Source organism: Pimephales promelas, chromosome 14 (assembly GCF_988280905.1).
Source record: "Pimephales promelas chromosome 14, fPimPro1.hap1.1, whole genome shotgun sequence".
Classification (NCBI taxonomy): Eukaryota; Metazoa; Chordata; class Actinopteri; order Cypriniformes; family Leuciscidae; genus Pimephales; species Pimephales promelas.
In genome coordinates this window covers 886,668-907,988 of record NC_142782.1, presented here as the reverse complement: position 1 = coordinate 907,988, position 21,321 = coordinate 886,668, and the positions used below count along the sequence as shown (strand labels likewise).

Below are 21,321 nucleotides of genomic sequence, written 5' to 3'. Positions count from 1 at the left end.
TCGTTCGCGGAGGAGCGTAGGTGATGATGGATCGACTCGTTCGCAAATGAGCTTTTGATGGGTCCGAGCCGACTCTTTTATTTGAACGTCGGGAGCTGGCTCGCATATCTGAAGAGCCGACTCTATTTTTTTTTTTACAAATTTAGCCTATAGAAATTAAATAATTTAATCAATAAAAATTTAAATATTATAGTCAAAGTCATTTAAAGAGCCGTTTGTGAGTCAAAAGAGCCGAATGCTCATCACTACTATGCGTGCTTTTGAACACCCGCCCAACTCTACCTCTGATTGGCTTACAATGACGGTTTACTCTTTCTCAGCCAATCGTCCGCATCTATGCGCTTGTCTCGTGCTCAATGGAAAAACAGTAAAAAAGTCGCTCTCGCTCGGAGATCTAGTTGGTCTGATGAAAAACAAACAGCTTCATCAGTTGTTATAGTAACGGGACGCATTTTTGGCAGTAATGGTAACGCCATTGTTAAGATGAGAAGAGTAACCAATTAGATTACTCGTTACTGGAAAAAGTAATGCCGCTAGTAACAGCGTTATTTTATAACGCCGTTATTCCCATCACTGGACCCGCTCCTGTAATACCCCTGTCCTTCAGTGTCACAGAAAAAACTGGACTGTGCTTTTGTGTGTTGAAGTTCTTGGCCAGATTACACGGGACTTACAGACCCTGGTGTGTGTGTGTGTGTGTGTGTTCAGGGCCCGTGTCGCATCACCGAGGAGTTCCTGCCGAGGAGTTCGCAGATAAAGGCCGTTCTCGTCACCGGAGCCGAAGCCGCAGTCCTGCTCGCCCGCCGAGAGAGACCAAAGCCGAGACCAGCGACCCGCGCAGAGCAGGTCACACACACACACACACACACACATACATGCACTCACTCACTCACACACACTCAGACACACACACACACTCATACACACACACATACATGCACTCACTCACACACACACACTCAGACACACACACACTCATACACGCACACATACATGCACTCACTCACTCACACACACTCAGACACACACTCACACATAAACACACTCATACACACACACATACATGCACTCACTCACTCACACACACTCAGACACACACTCATACACACACACTCACTCACTCACTCACACACACTCAGACACACACTCACACATAAACACACTCATACACACACTCACACATGCACACACTCATACACACACATATATATGCACTCACTCACTCACTCACACTCAGACACACACGCACACACTCATACACACACATATATATGCACTCACTCACTCACTCACACACACTCAGACACACACTCACACATGCACACACTCATACACACACACATATATACATGCACTCACTCACACTCAGACACACACACTCACTCACTCACTCACTCACTCACATACACACACTCTCTCAGACACACACACATACACACACACACTCACTCACTCACACACACACACACACACACACACACACACACACACACACATTCACTCTCTCTCACATACACACTCACTCATTCACAAACACTCACTCTCTCTCACACACACACACACACACACACACACACAGTTACACTTCATAAATCAAACACTGAGATGTTATATGGAAGCTTGTTTCCACTCGAGAATAAAAGATTATTGGTAATTGTGACTTCAACAAAATCCTGACTTTATTTTCCACAATTCAAGTTTATATAATATATAGAATAATTAAAATAGTTTATATAATTCTGATGCTTTCCACTTTATTTCACTTTAATCTGACTTTACTTCAGAAGTGTGAGATAAAAAGTCACATTTACCTTTTTTTATGTTTATTCTGTGATGGAAACGGCTTCCATGGTCACCAGCTCGTGTGTGTGTGTGTGTGTGTGTGTGTGTGTGTGTGTGTGTTCACGAGAGGGATTCTCCAGGCTGTGGTTCACCGAACACTGCTTTACAGAGCACACATGTTTCAGTGATTCTGATCAGGAATCCTGCATTAAAACAGGCAATAATTGCTGTTAACTTATATAAATAAATATATATTTTCTTATATTTGCAGTGCGAGAGGGAAAGATGGAGGATAAAGATCTCCTGTCTGATCTGCAGGACATCAGTGACAGCGAGAGGAAGACCATCACACCAGAGTCATCATCACTGGGTACATCTCGCTCTCTCTCTCTCTCTCTCTCTCTCTCTCTCTCTCTCTCTGAGTTGAGTTAGATGTGTGTTGATCGTGTGTGTGTGTGTTTCGTCAGGTTCTGGCTCTGAGGAAGAGGAGGGTGAGGAGAATGAGGAGGAAGAGTCCAGCAGCCAGAGTGAGGGAGAAGAAGAGGGCGAGTCAGGATCAGAGTCTGAGGGGCCGGAACACAGCGGAGGTTCATACACACACACACACACACACACACACACACATCTGTTGAGCGCATGTCCGGTTGTTTATATGTGCTTTATCTTCATCATCGGGACATTAAACGATGCACATGATTTGTAAAAGTGTAATTTCTGAGATGTGTTTCCCAGGTGTCCTGAGCGATGAAGAGCCGTCAGAGGAGGAGGAGGAGGAGGACCGAGAGAACGGGAACCACATTCCTCCCAGTGAGCATTGCTTTTATCTCTGACACTGCTCAGGGTTCGTGGAAACTCTGGAAAAGTTTTTGGGAAAACAAACTCTGAATTTTTTTTTATTAGTCCTGGACTAATTTTAGTAAAGATATTCTGTGGTAAATTTAAACATTTACTTTTATTCTTAAAGGTGCAGTGTGTAATATTTAGGAGGATCTGTGGACAGAAATGCAGTATCATAAACATAACTGTGTGTTCAGTGGTGTATAAAAACCTTATATAACGGTGGCCCTTTAGCGGACACACGCATTTCGTCACGATGTTGTTCTTCATGATCAGAAGCTGTTAAAGTCAGCGAGTAAAACACTGACACAGTGATGAACAAGTCACAATAATATTCACAATAACATCATTTTACTGAATAATTAAGTATATTTATCTTCATAAAGAAACCTCATTGCCGAACTGGCGACTCCCTGTTGGGTGCAGTTCACAACCTCGCCACTAGATGCTGTTAAACTTACACACTGCACCTTTAGCCTGTGAGGTCATGGGTATATAAGTCTTGTGAGTTCATTGGTGTAAACGTGAGTGTGTTGTTTTGCCAGTTCCCGAGTCTCGGTTTGATCACGACTCTGAGGTGAGCGTTGAGGAAGAGGAGGCCGAGGAAGAAGAGGAAGAGCCGGTCGACGTCACGCCTCAGTCTCCGTCTCACTCGGCCACTCCCGAGGAGAACTACATCCCCGAGTCTCCTCCCATCTCTCCTGTGGAGCTGAAGAAGCAGCTGCCCAAATACCTGCCCGCTTTACAGGTACACACACTCACACACACATACACACACACACACACACACACACACACTCACTCTGCTGTCTGTGCTCAGGGCTGTCGGAGCGTGGAGGAGTTCCAGTGCTTGAACCGCATCGAGGAGGGCACGTATGGAGTGGTGTATCGGGCCAAAGACAAGAAGACGGACGAGATCGTGGCCCTGAAGCGTCTGAAGATGGAGAAGGAGAAGGAGGGCTTCCCCATCACCTCTCTGCGGGAGATCAACACCATCCTGAAGGCCCAGCACCCCAACATCGTCACCGTCAGGGTCAGACAACACACACACGCGCTTTTCACTACTGTTTATTCATTTTTAATAGTGCTGGAACAAATCACAAAATTCACGGTTCGGATCATTTTTATTATTATTATTATTATTATTATTATAATTATTATTATTATTTGTGTTTTTTGAGCCGCGAATTGGATCATTTTTCAGATCAGCAAAAAAAAAAAATATATATATATACATGTATAGAGTGCAGAAGTGATGACATCACTTTATAGGACAACTCGGAAGCTAGTGTCGCATACGTTCCCTTGATCAAAAAGCTCTGCATTTTCCTCGTAGACTTGGAAAATTGCAAAAAAATAAGATGTGTGTTCAACAAAGAGTTGTGACCCTTCCATGTTTTGTCTATCAAGATAATCTTTACAAGTTAATCCAAAATGTATACATTTTGAAGCCTATATAAAGAAGCAGGTTATAACTGTGTGTTCTATGTCATAGATCAAAATGTGAACATATTTAGAGGCTTTGTTCACCACAGACCTTATTTCAGGCGATTTAGCAAAAACCCATTCAAAAATCCCAGAGCGTTAAAAGAAGTTAAAAACAAGTGAACCGTCCGTAATAAAATAAGGACAAATGCACAAATACTCCAGCAGAGATGAACAGTTACAAACTCTAACAGTCTTCAGGTACAGAATTTAAAAATCAAGCCTACATGTAAAATAACACTTTGCTCACTGTAGAAATTAAATATAGTTTCATCTTTAAAGTAGGGTTGCCGCGGTGAGGAAAATTTCCCACCGGTTAATCGACGTGTGACAACACCGGTAATCCCGGTGTCACCGTGGAGGGCAGGGCGGGGGGGTTAAATAGCTTTTAAATGCGTGCGCGTTATACTTTCACTTTCGAAATAAGCGTCAATTGCTTGAATGGACAAAAAAAACAACTCGCTGATAATAAAACTTTTATTTATAGACTTTTATTAGCATAACGAACGAATAAAAATAACCCCATGCATAGGCTGAAAAAAGTGAAAATCGGCAAAATGTGGGCCCAAACAAATAAGAACCATAAAACGTTTATTAACGAATAAGAAAATAAAATAGGCCTAAATAAATTACACAAAGTTTAAATGAGATAAAACCAATTAAAAAGAGACGAATATAAAATAAAAACTTCAAAACGGACCTTAGCCTACATAAATGACATACTTTCACTTTCGAAATAAGCGTCAATTGCAATTCAGTGTCAATTGCTGGAATGGACAAAAAAAACAACTCGCTGACAATAAACTTTTATTTAGACAGCACTTTTATTAGAATAATAAACGAATAAAATATAGACAGAACTTTTATTAGCATAACGAACGAATAAAAATAACCCCATGCATAGGCTGAAAAAAGTGAAAATCGGCAAACTGTGGGCCCAAAAAAAATAAAACGTTTATTAACGAATAAGAAAACAAAATAGGCCTAAATAAATTAAACAAAGTTTAAATAAGATAAAACCAAATAAAAAGAGACGAATATAAAATAAAAACTTTAAAAAGGACCTTAGCCTACATAAATGACAGCACTCTAAAAAAAAGTAAAACACTATAAATTGGCATTTATTAACATTAATATATATTGGCCAAAATATTGCCAAACAGGCGCTTTTGCATTGCGTTTTGACACCAAATCTTCCGCCATTATCTTGCTTTTCTGTAATTTGACTCGTTCTCGTCTCCACACGTGCTAAATGGAATCCTGATGCTTGCTGATCTGTGACGTGACGGCACGCGTTGCGCAGTTCATTTTTAATTATAATGCTCTCTGCAGAACTAAATAATTGAAAATTATTATTTTTAATTAATTCAAATAAATATTTTAGCAAAAACGAATACTTTAAAAAAAAAAGTCAAGACATCGCGGTGTCACGGTGGGAAAGTGATGTCACCGGTGATGGGGCTTAAAACCGGTAACACCGTCAACACCGTCTATCGCGGCAAGCCTACTTTAAAGCTGTATTTTGTTGTTTTATTAATATTAATGACACAGACGACTGCAGGAATATTAGGCTTCCGTCACTTTAAGACCGAATTAACTGAACAAATAAACTCAATTTTGTTTCTCTTTTGTTCATTAATGTCATAACCGAGAGAATATGGCCGAGACGAGTATCTTGACATACGTTTGTGCGCATGTGTCCGTTCAAGGGCAATGAAGCGAGAAAGAGAAAAGGAAGTATGCAACAATAATTATCATTATTATTATGGCTCACCACTCCAATAAATCAGCCTGAAAAAGAAAATGAAAGATTGTTCAAACAATATGCCTTCCATATTTACACTCGAGTAAACCTTATTAAGCCTCATTAAACACACTCTAGTAAGAATAGCGGATATATGAACCCATAAATATATCAAGATTGGATCCCCTCGTGTCAAATATGATGTCTCTGATATAACATTATTAAATGTTTTAAAATGTATATTGCCCACTGCCAGTTTTAGATTATACATTAGTTCATTTTAACAAATGAGACCTTAAATATTCATACCAGCTATTAATCCTGTTTTTGTAGAGTAATATTAATAAACTGGGTTGTCAGTGGGGATTGAGCATGATAGTTTATGGACGCTGATATTAATACGCGGGGTTGTCATGGTGATAGTTTATGGACGGCTCCGTTTTTCTGAATCGTGTGTGTGTGTGTGTGTGTGTGCTTCTCTTGCAGGAGATCGTCGTCGGCAGTAATATGGATAAAATCTACATTGTGATGAATTATGTTGAGCATGACCTGAAGAGTCTGATGGAGACCATGAAACAGCCCTTCCTGCCTGGTATGACCTATGACCTCAACCTCAAACCGAATGTGCGTCACTGTTCACTGTGTGTTACTGAGACGGGAAGATGGACCGGTTACACTACAGCTGATCGCCGTCAGATTATAATCGTGTTTCCCATTCATTGGTTCACAATATCCACACATCTATCAGAGGTCGGCTTTGACGTCCACATAAACATGAGCACTGCACGTGTCACAGTCAAACACACGCGGTGTTTTTATATGAGTGTATCTGAAGTGATTCTGTTATTTTAAGTGACTCTTCCCTGATAAAGCAGCGTTGGTGTCTGCCCGCCGCTCCTACAGCGCCCCCTGCTGGAGCCACTTATAAACACTGCACACCTTTCTCCACAATATTCACTCATGGCCGTAAATCAGGCCATTCTACTGCAGTATTTCCTCTCTCAGCCAGTAGAAACTGTGGTTAACACACAGTCATATATTGTGAAACTGGTGTAATTTTCTTTTTTTTAATCTACCGTGATGTAAATGTCCGGTGACTAGCCTCAGCGATTGACGATGCGAGCTTGACCTGTGCTGTGTGTGTCCGTGCAGGCGAGGTGAAGACCCTGATGATCCAGCTGCTCCGGGGCGTCCGGCACCTGCACGATAACTGGATCCTGCACCGCGACCTGAAGACCTCCAACCTGCTGCTCAGCCACAAGGGCATCCTGAAGGTCACACGCCTCTCATGCAAACTGTTTTTATCCATTGCTTTATTCAGATTAATGATTCCTGGATTCCTGAGCTGGATCCATCTGTGACCAGAAATACTGATTTTTGATATGTTTGATTGAATCATCTGATATTGATTCCTAAATCCCCAGTTGTGTGTTTTAGTCAGCGCCGCTTTTATTCGACACGAGAATTAAACTTCACCAAACACCATTCATAGCTCCTGCCATCCAATAATCACGATAACCTTTGACACTTTTGATATGAAACAAAGTCTGTGTGTGTGTATGTGTTTGTGTGTCTTTAATGTGTGCTGATACACAGATCGCTGTTGAACCATTCAAACGCTTCAGTAATATTTTTTGTGTTTTTAAATAAGTCTCTTCTGTTTATTTGACTTGAAATACAAAACAGTAATATTGTCAAATATTATTATAACATAAATAAGTGACTAAAAATCAATATTTTGAAATATTATTATAACATAAATAAGTGACTAAAAATCAATATTTTGAAATATTATTATAACATAAATAAGTGACTAAAAATCAATATTTTGAAATATTATTATAACATAAATAAGTGACTAAAATCAATATTTTGAAATATTATTATAACATAAATAAGTGACTAAAATCAATATTTTGAAATATTATTATAACATAAATAAGTGACTAAAAATCAATATTTTGAAATATTATTATAACATAAATAAGTGACTAAAATCAATATTTTGAAATATTATTATAACATAAATAAGTGACTAAAATCAATATTTTGAAATATTATTATAACATAAATAAGTGACTAAAATCAATATTTTGAAATATTATTATAACATAAATAAGTGACTAAAAATCAATATTTTGAAATATTATTATAACATAAATAAGTGACTAAAAATCTATATTTTGAAATAATATTATAACATAAATAAGTGACTAAAAATCAATATTTTGAAATATTATTATAACATAAATAAGTGACTAAAAATCTATATTTTGAAATAATATTATAACATAAATAAGTGACTAAAAATCAATATTTTGAAATATTATAACATATATCATCTGTTTTCTATGTGAATATATTGTAAAGTGTAATTTATTCCTGTGATAAAGCTGAATTCATCATCATTACTCCAGTCTTCAGTGTCACATGACCCTTCAGAAATCACTCTAATATGAGGATCTGATGATCAACACACATTAATGATTATTATCAGTGTTGAACACATGTCGTTTTTTCAGGATTGTTTGATGAAGAGGAAGTTGAAATCTTTTGTAATGTTATAAATGTCTTTAATGTCAGTTTTGATCAGTTTAGTTCATCCTTGCTGAATAAAAGTATTGATTTCATCAGATCCTCATATTAGAGTGATTTCTGAAGGGTCATGTGACACTGAAGACTGGAGTAATGATGCTGAACATCACTGGTATAAATTACACTGTACTGTATATTCACGTAGGAAAACAGATGATTTATGTTAGAATAATATTTCAAAATATTGATTTTTAATATTTTTAGTCACTTACTTTTTAGTTTATTTTTGAGAAGAGGAGACTTCTTTTAAAGTACCAAAGTGTTTGAATCATGAAATTTGTGTCAATGTTATATGTTTTTGTTGAACTATCTCTTTAGTGTTATTAATATGAATGTGTTGTTTCAATATATAAATGTAAGATGTGAATGTGTGTCGTAGATTGGAGACTTTGGTCTGGCCCGAGAGTACGGCTCTCCGCTCAAGCCCTACACACCTGTGGTGGTCACGCTGTGGTACCGGTCACCTGACCTGCTGCTGGGGGCAAAGGTCAGTCGATGACATCATCATCACAGTGTACAGAGAGCAAGAATTGAGAGTGAATCATATTTTTTTTTAGGACACATAAATATAAATCAGCCTTCAGTTTAAGACATGAGCTTCTGGGTGAAGTGAACCATATTTATAAACCATATTCCTGAAGCTTCGACAGGAGCGTGTGTGAAATGTATTCGCGAGAGCACACGTAACGTCACATCCACATCTCCCCGACAAAACATCCCGAGTCCGTCGCATAAAATTAGTCTACAGCCTTTTATAGATGAACTAAAGTTTGTTAAAAGTGTAAAACACAATCACAATAAAAACTGATTAATACATGAAACCTTTAAACAATCCTGATGACAAATCCTCAAAGCAGATCCAGTCACATTTATGTGTTCAATACACGTTGTTTTGACGGCTTTACATAAATTATTTGCATAAATTAGCATTTTGTAAAGATATAAACAATCAGATTTGCTATATAATATATATTTTTTTAATCAGAAGTATATAAGACGTCCCATCATGTTGATTTATATTATATTTGAATATTTTTTTGTAAACATCAAATGTTTTTTTTAGGGCTGGTCGACGATTAATCATCCAAAATAAAAGTCTGTGTTTGCATATATGTGTGTGTACTGTGTATAATTATGTTGTATTAATAAATACACACACATGCTATGCTTGTATGTATTTCAGAAATATTTGCATATTTATACTGTATAAATATATATATATATAGATATAATTTATATTATACATATTTTGTACATAAATAACACATTTTTCTTAATTGTATACATGAGTGTGTGTGTGTGTGTGTGTGTGTGTATTTATATATACAGAATAATTATACACAGTACACACAAACATTATGCAAACACAGACTTTTATTTTGTATGCGTTAATCGTTGCACATCTCTATTGTTTTTGTCCTGTAATGATGAGTGATATTGCAGTCGGTGTTTCTTCGTCTCGTCTTCATCATCATCATCATCCTCGCGTGAGGTGTTGATGTTCACTCTCGCTCTCGGTTCCCCCTGACAGGAGTACTCCACGGCCGTGGACATGTGGTCTGTGGGCTGTATTTTCGGGGAGCTGCTCACACAGAAGCCGCTGTTCCCGGGAAAATCCGAGATCGATCAAATTAACAAAATCTTCAAGGTATGATGCATCTTTTTAATTAAACCTGTGATCTTTGATGACACTATTACAATATTCTCATCAGTGTTGATATTCATATTGATTATTTATTGTCCTCGATAGATATTTATTTCCACAGACTGTACCAGAGCAACATTCAGCACACACAACACACAGGAGTTTGAACACACAAGTAGACATATTGAGGAAAAAACAGATGATCTTGATCTGTGGTTACAGAGGAGATTTAAACTATATATAATGTTGCTGATAGTTTGTTCGCAGGGAGCGGGTGAGTCCTCTATCATAGGATGATTTGTTTGCAAACACACACCAGTGGCTGATGACTATTAACAGCACTTGGTGGCCGCAATACTGCAGATATATACAGATTAATCGTGATAAACGCTTATTTTTACATCAGATTTAGGGATGCTCGATATATCAGCCACCATATCGGTATATTTTTATTGTTATCGTTATTGGCCTGATTAGAAAATTTGTCCAATATATTAAAGCTGATCAATAGTGTATTATTTCCTCCAGCTGAGACGCTTCAGACGCACACTGGTCATCATGATGGTGTTGACTTGCTTGATATATGATTGGAATCGCTTCAAAAAAGGAAAATCCAGTTCAGACATCATGACATCACAATTGTGTGTTTGGGACGTGACTTTTACTGAGAGACTTTTGATTTTGTAATCAGGCTCTCAAATTATATACAAATTTGGATTCAGATTCATCGGTTATCGGCTTTCAAATGTAAATAATTATCGGCATCAGCCACTATTTTCATACGGGTGCATCTCTGATCATAATTACTCCAGTTCATTACAGATCACTTTAGTTTCTGGAACAGAAGTGTGTGGATTCCAGTGTAGCTCAAACACAGTCTGCTGGATCCGTTGTGTACAGTATCCCGGATTAGCATTAGCATTAGTGCGGCGGCCCGGAATGGGATGTGAATGTGTGCCCAGACGGTGCAATACTTCTGGCAAGAAAAAAATGACAAGAGGAAGTTAATAAACGTCAGTCTTTGAATGCTTGATCCCACTTGTGAAGTAATTAGAGTAACGAGTTTATCTGGATGAGGCCTGTTAATGTCTCAGAAGACTGTGGTTTAGACTAGGGGGCTGTTATATCGGCTGATATTTGGCTTTTTTATATATAATATCAAGGCTGATATTTGGCTTTTTTATATATAATATCAAGGCTGATATTTGGCTTTTTTATATATAATATCAAGGCTGATATTTGGCTTCTTTATATATATAATAATATCAAGGCTGATATTTGGCTTTTTTATACATAATAATATCAAGGCTGATATTTGGCTTTTTTATATATATAATAATATCAAGGCTGATATTTGGCTTTTTTATATATATAATAATATCAAGGCTGATATTTGGCTTTTTTATACATAATAATATCAAGGCTGATATTTGGCTTTTTTATATATATAATAATATCAAGGCTGATATTTGGCTTTTTTATACATAATAATATCAAGGCTGATATTTGGCTTTTTTATATATATAATAATATCAAGGCTGATATTTGGCTTTTTTATACATAATAATATCAAGGCTGATATTTGGCTTTTTTATATATATAATAATATCAAGGCTGATATTTGGCTTTTTTATATATATAATAATATCAAGGCTGATATTTGGCTTTTTTATACATAATAATATCAAGGCTGATATTTGGCTTTTTTATATATATATATAATAATATCAAGGCTGATATTTGGCTTTTTTATATGTAATAATATCAAGGCTGATATTTGGCTTTTTTATATATAATATCAAGGCTGATATTTGGCTTTTTTATATATATAATAATATCAAGGCTGATATTTGGCTTTTTTATACATAATAATATCAAGGCTGATATTTGGCTTTTTTATACATAATTATATCAAGGCTGATATTTGGCTTTTTTATATATATAATAATATCAAGGCTGATATTTGGCTTTTTTATACATAATAATATCAAGGCTGATATTTGGCTTTTTTATATATATAATAATATCAAGGCTGATATTTGGCTTTTTTATATATATAATAATATCAAGGCTGATATTTGGCTTTTTTATACATAATAATATCAAGGCTGATATTTGGCTTTTTTATATATATAATAATATCAAGGCTGATATTTGGCTTTTTTATATATATAATAATATCAAGGCTGATATTTGGCTTTTTTATATATATAATAATATCAAGGCTGATATTTGGCTTTTTTATATATATAATAATATCAAGGCTGATATTTGGCTTTTTTATATATATAATAATATCAAGGCTGATATTTGGCTTTTTTATATATATAATAATATCAAGGCTGATATTTGGCTTTTTTATACATAATAATATCAAGGCTGATATTTGGCTTTTTTATATATATAATAATATCAAGGCTGATATTTGGCTTTTTTATATATATAATAATATCAAGGCTGATATTTGGCTTTTTTATACATAATAATATCAAGGCTGATATTTGGCTTTTTTATATATATAATAATATCAAGGCTGATATTTGGCTTTTTTATATATATAATAATATCAAGGCTGATATTTGGCTTTTTTATATATATAATAATATCAAGGCTGATATTTGGCTTTTTTATATGTAATAATATCAAGGCTGATATTTGGCTTTTTTATATATATAATAATATCAAGGCTGATATTTGGCTTTTTTATATGTAATAATATCAAGGCTGATATTTGGCTTTTTTATATGTAATAATATCAAGGCTGATATTTGGCTTTTTTATATATATAATAATATCAAGGCTGATATTTGGCTTTTTTATATATATAATAATATCAAGGCTGATATTTGGCTTTTTTATATATATAATAATATCAAGGCTGATATTTGGCTTTTTTATATATATAATAATATCAAGGCTGATATTTGGCTTTTTTATATATATAATAATATCAAGGCTGATATTTGGCTTTTTTATACATAATAATATCAAGGCTGATATTTGGCTTTTTTATATATAATAATATCAAGGCTGATATTTGGCTTTTTTAATATATAATGTCAAGGCTGATATTTGGCTTTTTTATATGTAATAATATCAAGGCTGATATTTGGCTTTTTTATATATATAATAATATCAAGGCTGATATTTGGCTTTTTTATATGTAATAATATCAAGGCTGATATTTGGCTTTTTTATATATAATATCAAGGCTGATATTTGGCTTTTTTATATATATAATAATATCAAGGCTGATATTTGGCTTTTTTATATATATAATAATATCAAGGCTGATATTTGGCTTTTTTATACATAATAATATCAAGGCTGATATTTGGCTTTTTTATATATAATAATATCAAGGCTGATATTTGGCTTTTTTAATATATAATGTCAAGGCTGATATTTGGCTTTTTTATATGTAATAATATCAAGGCTGATATTTGGCTTTTTTATATATATAATAATATCAAGGCTGATATTTGGCTTTTTTATATGTAATAATATCAAGGCTGATATTTGGCTTTTTTATATATAATATCAAGGCTGATATTTGGCTTTTTTATATATATAATAATATCAAGGCTGATATTTGGCTTTTTTAAAGCATTTTTTTATTTTGAAAGCGCAGGAACATTACCCATCTTCCTTAGTTTACTATCTCTGCTTAACCGCTCTGTCTAATAAATGATTGCCCAGTTGTTTGATGGGATTATAAGTGGAAATACTGGCATGTCACCTTCTCAAAGCCACAGATGTCCTCTTGCTCCAGCGTTAGCATGTCACAGAAGCGCTCGATGAGTTTCAGACTCTGTATAGGGCTCCTCTATTGGGCTGCTGTGTTTGTTTGAGTAGTTTGTGCATGTAAATGATCTTTCAAAGTGAAAGCTGTGTTTGTAGACCTGCCATTACAACATCAGCAAAAAACACTGTGTCTTCATAACTACATTTATTCAGCAACCACAATATAGTGGAGATTCATGTTTTGATTGACTGCAGTGCAGATCTTCTGTGGTGTGGAGAGCGCAGGGATGCCAGATTGCAGATATTAAACCAACACCAGGCAGAGATGCGTCATTCAGAAAAGCTAACACAACACTTGTAGTCTGGCATATCATGTGTCCTTTTTCCCCCATCAATAATATATCATGTTAATAGTCACAGTTATCGTTTACTGACCGCGGTGTCGCCTCGTCTCAGTCACGCTCATCAGTTAGCACTACTTTAGGAGTTGATGGACTGGACGTGTGTGTGTGTGTGTGTGTGTAGGACCTGGGCTCCCCCAGTGAGAAGATCTGGCCGGGCTACAGCGAGCTCCCAGCGGTGAAGAAGATGACTTTCACAGAGTATCCCTACAACAACCTGCGCAAGCGCTTCGGTGCGCTGCTGTCCGACCAGGGCTTCGACCTCATGAACAAGTGAGCGCAACACCGACACTAGCTTAGCGGACCACGATAGCATGGGTTTATGTTTACTAGAGGTATTGGTCACACTTTATACAGAGGCAATGCCTTGACGTCACTGGCAGAAGAGCATCAACATTTATATGAGCCGGATTTCCACACCGGGGAAATACATAAAGCAAATTTGCCTGTAACAGGGTTCCCGCGGGTCCTTAAAGTCTTAAAAAGTCTTAAATTAGATATTTAAAATTTAAGGCCATTAAAAGTCCTATAAAGTCTTATTTTTACGTATGAAAGGTCTAAAATTTTAGATGACACTTCGACTTAGTCGTATCTTAATGTTTTCCAAATTAAAACCATCTAACTGGTGCTGCATAATTATTGTGTAATTAAGTATTATTGTATAAATAAGTATAATTACTGTATAATTGACATAAAACGTGATGCATAACTCTGAATAAGTTTAGAAATAAAACATCTCCATAAATAGGTGAAAATGCCCCTGGAAATCAATTTAAGGTGGCAAATATTGCACATTAATTAATAATTTCTGTCACTGCTGTGAACCGAGTCTGACCACTGCATAGAATATGAAAAATATAAATATCTTCGCGAGTCTGCTGTCAACAACAGGCCTAAACCAGCCATGGCACCAGCACAAAAACACAATCAGTAAAATATCAACTAATTATTGTCAACAAAATGTTGAAAATATCGAGATATATTTTTGTCAATATTGCACACACCCCTAATGTATGGTATTAATTTTGATTTCAAGTCTTAAAAAGCCTTACATTTTACTTAAAGTGTGCAGGAACCCTGTGTAAACGCTTATATATATATATATAAATACAATATAGCTCTAAATCCATGATCACTCATATCAGTGTAATATAAATCATCATGTCGTCCAGCTCTTAAACTTGTGTAGTTTTATGTTTTGTTTAGTTAAAAACATCCACTGATGCACAATATAAGACGGTAAATATTTAATTGAGTTCAATGCAGTATATAACAATATATAGGGTATGATTTGACCCCTAAATTCAGCATATTCATTGCTAGTTCCAGCGTTAACAAATAAGTTGAGATTTTAACCCTTATGCTGCATTAGGGACATTTTTGGTCTTTTGCAGTTTAATTTCTTTGACCATTTTGGCTGTTTTAATGCAAATGGTATGAAATTTGGCAAAATTGTGACTTTTTGGATACATGTAAAAAATGTGATCCCATTTTGCAAAATATGTATAACACACACTGTAGATCAAATAGTAACACTCAGCACCATAAAGACCAAAAATGGCCCATTGAAACCCATTAAAACGTTGTTTAACTCTGAGGCTGTCAGTAATACATGAAACATGATTTTTGCACAAAAGCATTATATTTGCATTATATAGTGTATTCCACCAGATGACGTCACTACATATTTATTCCCTATGGGTGGAAATGCACCTTATTTTAGGCAATAGGCAATGTTTAATAGGTGGCCATTTTTGGTCTCTAACGCGCTAAGTGGGATTTTTTGCAAAGTGGGACTGTGATAATCCAAATCTAAAGTTTTCTCTTTGCATTTAGTTTATTGAAAATAATTGAATTTTTGTGTTTTTTCCTCTTATACAAATCGATGGTTTCGCAAACAAAACTGGTAATTAAAGGGTTAAAATACTGAAATTGAATACATTTTTGGTAGTTATGATGAGGACTGATGCTGGTTAAAAGATTTAACTTGGTAAAAGTGGAAAATAATAATAATATATAATATTTTAGGCAATGTTTAATATGTGGCCATTTTTGGTCCTTAATGCACTCAACGGTGTTAAAAATCTAATGCAGCACAAGGGTTAAAAGTGTATTAGTGAATATAGAAGTAAACATTTACTGTAGAATTAAACCTTATCGTAAAGTCTTACCGATTCATTTAAATGTTAATACATAGTAGTTAAAGACACTTAATATAAAGTTGGACCGAAATATTTATATTCTACATTAAATGTAAAGGAGACTGCTTTAATGCAACATACTTTTGCTGCAAAACAGTGTCATACGATACCAAACACTTACTGATTTATTGTTATCATTCAAGTGATTATATTCTATTGTATATTAAACTAGAAAAAAAAGTTTGATGACAAACTTTAAGTTGGCTTGAGAAAGCCGGACCAGAGCGTTTGAAGTTTGAATGAAGTTTTAAAGATAGATTAGAAAGAAAGAAAGAAAGAAAGATGGATAGATTAGTTAGAAAGATAGATTAGTTAGAAAGAAATATAGATAGATAGATAGATAGATAGATAGATAGATAGATAGATAGATAGATAGATGTTTTTGGCAAGAAGCTAACATGATTAGCATGTAGCTAGCTTGATGCTAATTTGATTAGAATGTAGTTAAGATGATTAGCATGTTGTTAGCATGATTAGCATGTAGCTAGCATCATAATGGCATGATTAGCATGTTGCTAGCATCATGCTAACGTGTTTTTATCAAGAAGCTAGCATGACTAGCATATAGCTAGCATCATGCTAACATGATTAGCATGTTGCTAGCATCATGTTAGCATGTTTTAGCAAGAAGCTAGAATGATTAGCATGTAGCTAGCATCATGCTAGCATGATTAGCATGTTGCTAGCATCATGTTAGCATGTTTTTAGCAAGAAGCTAGCATGATTAGCATGTAGCTAGCATCATGCTACCATGATTAGCATGTAGCTAGCATCATAATAACATTATTAGCATGTTGTTAGCATCATGCTAACATAATTTTAGCAAGAAGCTAACATCATTAGCATGTAGCTAACATCAAGCTAGCATGATTAGCATGTTTTTAGCAAGAAGCTAACATGACTAGCATGTAGCTAACATCATAATAGCATGATTAGCATGTTGCTAGCATCATGCTAGCATGTTTTTAGCAAGAAGCTAGCATGATTAGCATGTAGCTAACATCATAATAGCATGATTAGCATGTTGCTAGCATTATGCTAGCATGTTTTTAGCAAGAAGCTAACATGATTAGCATGTAGCTAGCATCAAGCTAGCATGATTAGCATGTTTTTAGCAAGAAGCTAGCATGACTAGCATGTAGCTAACATCATAATAGCATGATTAGCATGTTGCTAGCATCATGCTAACATGTTTTTAGGAAGAAGCTAGCATGATTAGCATGTAGCTAGCATCATGCTAGCATGATTAGCATGTTGCTAGCAAGAAGCTAGCATGATTAACATGTAGCTAGCATCATGCTAGCATGATTAGCATGTAGCTAGCATCATAATAACATGATTAGCATGTTGCTAGCATCATGCTAGCATGTTTTTAGCAAGAAGCTAGCAGGATTAGCATGTAGCTAGCATCATGCTAGCATGATTAGCATGTAGCTAGCATCATAATAACATGATTAGCATGTTGCTAGCATCATGCTAGCATGTTTTTAGCAAGAAGCTAGCATGATTAGCATGTAGCTAGCATCATGCTAGCATGATTAGCATGTAGCTAGCATCATGCTAGCATGTTTTTAGCAAGAAGCTAGCATGATTAGCATGTAACTAGCATCATGCTAGCATGATTAGCATGTAGCTAGCATCATGCTAGCATGTTTTTAACAAGAAGCTAACATGATTAACAGAAAGCTAGCATGATTAGCATGTTCTTAGCATCAAGAAAGAAAGAAAGAACGAAAGAGAAAGAAAGAATTTTTAGAAAGAAAGATGCATAGATTAGTTAGAAAGAAAGATGGATAGATTTGTTAGAAAGAAAGCTGGATAGATTAGTTAGAAAGAAAGATGGATAGATTTGTTAGAAAGAAAGAAAGAAAGAAAGAAAGAAAGAAAGAAAGAAAGAAAGAAAGAAAGAAAGAAAGAAAGAAAGAAAGAAAGAAAGAGAAAGAAAGTATTGTTAGAAAGAAAGATGGATAGATTACTTGGGTAGAAAGAAAGAACGATAGATTTGTTAGAAAGAAAGATGGATAGATTTGTTAGAAAGAAAGATGGATAGATTTGTTAGAAAGAAAGATGGATAGAATTGTTAGAAAGAAAGATGGATAGATTAGTTAGGTAGAAAGATGGATAGATTAGTTAGGTAGAAAGAAAGATGGATAGATTAGGTAGAAAGAAAGATGGATAGATTTGTTAGAAAGATGGATAGATTAGTTAGGTAGAAAGAAAGAATGATAGATTAGTTAGAAAGAAAGATGGATAGATTAGTTAAGTAGAAAGAAAGATGGATAGATTAGTTAGGTAGAAAGAGAGAATGATAGATTAGTTAAGTAGAAAGAAAGATGGATAGATTTGCTAGAAAGAAAGATGGATAGATTAGTTAGAAAGAAAGATGGATAGATTTGCTAGAAAGAAAGATGGATAGATTTGTTAGAAAGAAAGATGGATAGATTTGTTAGAAAGAAAGATGGATAGATTAGTTAGAAAGAAAGATGGATAGATTAGGTAGAAAGAAAGATGGATAGATTTGTTAGAAAGAAAGATGGATAGATTAGTTAGAAAGAAAGATGGATAGATTAGTTAGAAAGAAAGATGGATAGATTTGTTAGAAAGAAAGATGGATAGATTTGTTAGAAAGAAAGATGGATAGATTAGTTAGAAAGAAAGATGGATAGATTTGTTAGAAAGAAAGATGGATAGATTTGTTAGAAAGAAAGATGGATAGATTAGGTAGAAAGAAAGATGGATAGATTTGTTAGAAAGAAAGATGGATAGATTTGTTAGAAAGAAAGATGGATAGATTAGTTAGAAAGAAAGATGGATAGATTAGGTAGAAAGAAAGATGGATAGATTAGGTAGAAAGAAAGATGGATAGATTTGTTAGAAAGAAAGATGGATAGATTAGGTAGAAAGAAAGATGGATAGATTTGTTAGAAAGAAAGATGGATAGATTAGGTAGAAAGAAAGATGGATAGATTAGGTAGAAAGAAAGATGGATAGATTTGTTAGAAAGAAAGATGGATAGATTAGGTAGAAAGAAAGATGGATAGATTAGTTAGAAAGAAAGATGGATAGATTAGGTAGAAAGAAAGATGGATAGATTTGTTAGAAAGAAAGATGGATAGATTAGTTAGAAAGAAAGATGGATAGATTTGCTATTAAGAAAGATGGATAGATTAGGTAGAAAGAAAGATGGATAGATTAGTTAGAAAGAAAGATGGATAGATTTGTTAGAAAGAAAGATGGATAGATTAGTTAGAAAGAAAGAAAGATAGATAGATAGATAGATAGATAGACAGATAGACAGATAGATAGATAGATAGATAGATAGATAGATAGATAGATAGATAGAGAGATAGATAGATAGATAGATAGATAGATAGATAGATAGATAGATAGATAGATAGATAGATCATTAGTACATATAGAATGGTAGTTTAATTGAGTCTAGGGCTTCAGGGAATTTAGATTTGAGTTTTTGTTGTACGCTATTGGGCCACCGTAGTCTTGGCTCAATTTGACCATGCTGCAATGAAAGTCAATGGGATTTTTATGATTTTTAATATTAATTTTTAAGAAATCTGAAAGTCGAATCAGTCTAAAAAGATATAGCACACTAAGTCAGAACAGTCTGAAGGTCTGACCCGAGTTTGGAGTTTGTAGAGTTAAAGCTCTAGGAGGAGTTAGAGTCAGAAAATTTTGAGTAAGAAGAATAATAATAACTAGAATGTACATTTCCAGAGGAAAATGTGAAGTGGTGCTTGCAGTGGCAAAAAGCTCGCTCGGTTGCTAGGGTGTTCTGGGTGGTTGCTAGGGTGTTCTGGGTGGTTGCTAGGGTGTTGCTAGGTGGTTGCTAGGGTGTTCTGGGTGGTTGCTATGGTGTTGCTAGGTGGTTGCTAGGGTGTTCTGAGTGGTTGCTAGGTGGTTGCTAAGGTGTTCTAGGTGGTTGCTAGGGTGTTATAGATGGTTGCCAGGGTGTTGCTAGGTGGTTGCTAGGGTGTTCTGGGTGGTTGCTAGGGTGTTGCTATGTGGTTGCTAGGGTGTTCTATATGGTTGCTAGGGTGTTACTAGGCGGTTGCTAGGGTGTTCTGTGTGGTTGCTAGGCTGTTGCTAGGTGGTTGCTAGGGTATTCTTGGTGGTTGCTAGGGTGTTGCTAGGTGGTTGCTATGGTATTCTGGGTGGTTGCTATGGTGTTACTAGGTGGTTGGTAGTGTTCACATATGGTTACTATAGAGTTTTTATAACATTCATGGCATGATTTAGCACTTAGCTAATCAATATTAGCATGTAGCTATTCACTGCTAGCATGTGTAGCATGTAGCAAGTCATGTTTGCTAACATGAGTAAAAAGAGCCAAACCCCATCTCTATACGATGTTTTGATGCAGAGATATAGGTCTTGAAAAACGGTTGCTAGGGTACTCTGTTTGGTTGCTAGGGAGTGGCTTGGCAGCTGCCAATCATGAAGCTCCAAAGTCAATGTGAATGTATAAACCAACCCCCATCTCTATACGATGTTTTGATGCAGAGATAAAGTCTTGCAAAATGGTTGCTAGGGTACTCTGTTTGGTTGCTAGGGAGTGGCTTGGTAGCTGTCAATCATGAAACTCCAAAGGCTGCTTGTCAGTATGAATGATATAAACCAACTCCCATGCCTCTATGACATTCAGAATGGAAGATATCCCTCTTTGGATTTTGGTTGCTAAGGTGCTCTACAATGGTTGCTAGGGCATGGCCAGAAATTGTTGAGGTGATTCATAATTGGCTGTTTGCTGGCCCAAGTCAAACGAGCCCATCTCATGTTTCTATGACACTTCTATCCTGAGATATCCCTTTGATCTCTTTTAATGGAAGTCTATGGGAGTTGTTGCTAAGGTGCTCTAAATGGTTGCTAGGG

At 35.3% G+C, this 21,321-nt stretch overlaps 1 protein-coding gene across 11 annotated transcripts in view; it reads left to right on the top strand.

Moving 5' to 3' along the window:
- cdk11b (cyclin dependent kinase 11B) overlaps nucleotides 1-21,321 on the top strand; it is a 49,428-nt gene that overhangs the window by 8,977 nt on the left and 19,130 nt on the right. For all 11 annotated transcript variants that reach the window (XM_089119225.1, XM_089119224.1, XM_089119223.1 and 8 more), the window contains 11 exons: nucleotides 709-846; nucleotides 2,054-2,152; nucleotides 2,250-2,369; nucleotides 2,515-2,589; nucleotides 3,165-3,367; nucleotides 3,440-3,652; nucleotides 6,335-6,440; nucleotides 7,001-7,122; nucleotides 8,823-8,930; nucleotides 9,975-10,091; nucleotides 14,358-14,506. In XM_089119225.1, coding sequence (XP_088975351.1) covers nucleotides 709-846; nucleotides 2,054-2,152; nucleotides 2,250-2,369; nucleotides 2,515-2,589; nucleotides 3,165-3,367; nucleotides 3,440-3,652; nucleotides 6,335-6,440; nucleotides 7,001-7,122; nucleotides 8,823-8,930; nucleotides 9,975-10,091; nucleotides 14,358-14,506 — 1,450 coding nt within the window. The remainder of the gene's footprint in view (nucleotides 1-708; nucleotides 847-2,053; nucleotides 2,153-2,249; nucleotides 2,370-2,514; nucleotides 2,590-3,164; nucleotides 3,368-3,439; nucleotides 3,653-6,334; nucleotides 6,441-7,000; nucleotides 7,123-8,822; nucleotides 8,931-9,974; nucleotides 10,092-14,357; nucleotides 14,507-21,321) is intronic.